We start from the raw sequence: 1068 nt of genomic DNA, 5'->3' as shown, positions 1-1068 counted from the left end.
TGGCGGCGACGGAGGCGGCCGTCTGGGAGACGGCTGCGAGGGCGGTGCTGATGGAGGGAGCTGCGACGGCGGTGGCGGGAGCGGTGGTGCAGAAGGCGGAGGGGGCGAGGGTGGCGGCGGCGAGGAGGGCGGCGGCGAGGAGGGCGGCGGCGGTGCGGGCGATGGCAGTGAGGGTGGTGGCGGCGAGGGTGGAGGCGGGGAGGGCGGTGGCTGCGAGGGCGGCGGCGGCGACGGAGGCGGCGGCCCCGGGGGCGGCTGCGACGGCGGCGGTGGCGAGGGCGGAGGGGGCGAGGGCGGCGATGAGGGCGAGGGTGGCGGCGGTGGTGCGGGTGAAGGCAGTGAGGGCGGCGGCGATGGCGAGGGCGGCGGCGGCGAGGATGGCGGCGGCGGCGAGGGTGGCGGCGGCGAGGGCGGCGGCGGTGACGGAGGCGGCGGCGCGGGGGGCGGCTGCGAGGGCGGTGCTGATGGAGGGAGCTGCGACGGCGGTGGCGGGAGCGGTGGTGCAGACGGCGGAGGGGGCGAGGGTGGCGGCGGCGAGGAGGGTGGCGGCGGTGCGGGCGGCGGCGGTGCGGGCGATGGCAGTAAGGGTGGTGGCGGCGAGGGTGGAGGCGGCGAGGGCGGTGGCGGCGAGGGCGGCGGCGGCGACGGAGGCGGCCGCGCGGGGGGCGGCTGCGAGGGCGGAGGGGGCGAGGGCGGCGATGAGGGCGAGGGTGGCGGCGGTGGTGCGGGTGAAGGCAGTGAGGGCGGCGGCGATGGCGAGGACGGCGGCGGCGAGGATGGCGGCGGCGGCGAGGGCGGCGGCGGCGAGGGCGGCGGCGGTGACGGAGGCGGCGGCGCGGGGGGCGACTGCGAGGGCGGAGGGGGCGAGGGCGGCGATGAGGGCGAGGGTGGCGGCGGTGGTGCGGGTGAAGGCAGTGAGGGCGGCGGCGATGGCGAGGGCGGCGGCGGCGAGGATGGCGGCGGCGGCGAGGGGGGCGGCGGCGAGGGCGGCGGCGGTGACGGAGGCGGCGGCGCGGGGGGCGGCTGCGAGGGCGGTGCTGATGGAGGGAGCTGCGACGGCGGTGGCGG

General features: G+C 82.4%; 1 protein-coding gene across 1 annotated transcript; it reads left to right on the top strand.

Moving 5' to 3' along the window:
* Positions 1-92: 92 nt before the first annotated feature.
* EMIHUDRAFT_125604 (hypothetical protein) lies at positions 93-995 on the top strand (the record flags this gene model as incomplete). The annotated part of the gene is made up of 1 exon (XM_005792277.1): positions 93-995. A coding segment is annotated over one exon (903 nt), but the record flags the coding sequence as incomplete, so codon positions are not given.
* Positions 996-1068: the final 73 nt, after the last annotated feature.

This window comes from Emiliania huxleyi (assembly GCF_000372725.1).
Source record: "Emiliania huxleyi CCMP1516 unplaced genomic scaffold EMIHUscaffold_10843, whole genome shotgun sequence".
NCBI lineage: Eukaryota > Haptophyta > Isochrysidales > Noelaerhabdaceae > Emiliania > Emiliania huxleyi.
The sequence above is the reverse complement of the archived record's forward strand: the minus strand, read 5'-3'. Positions and strand labels throughout refer to the sequence as shown.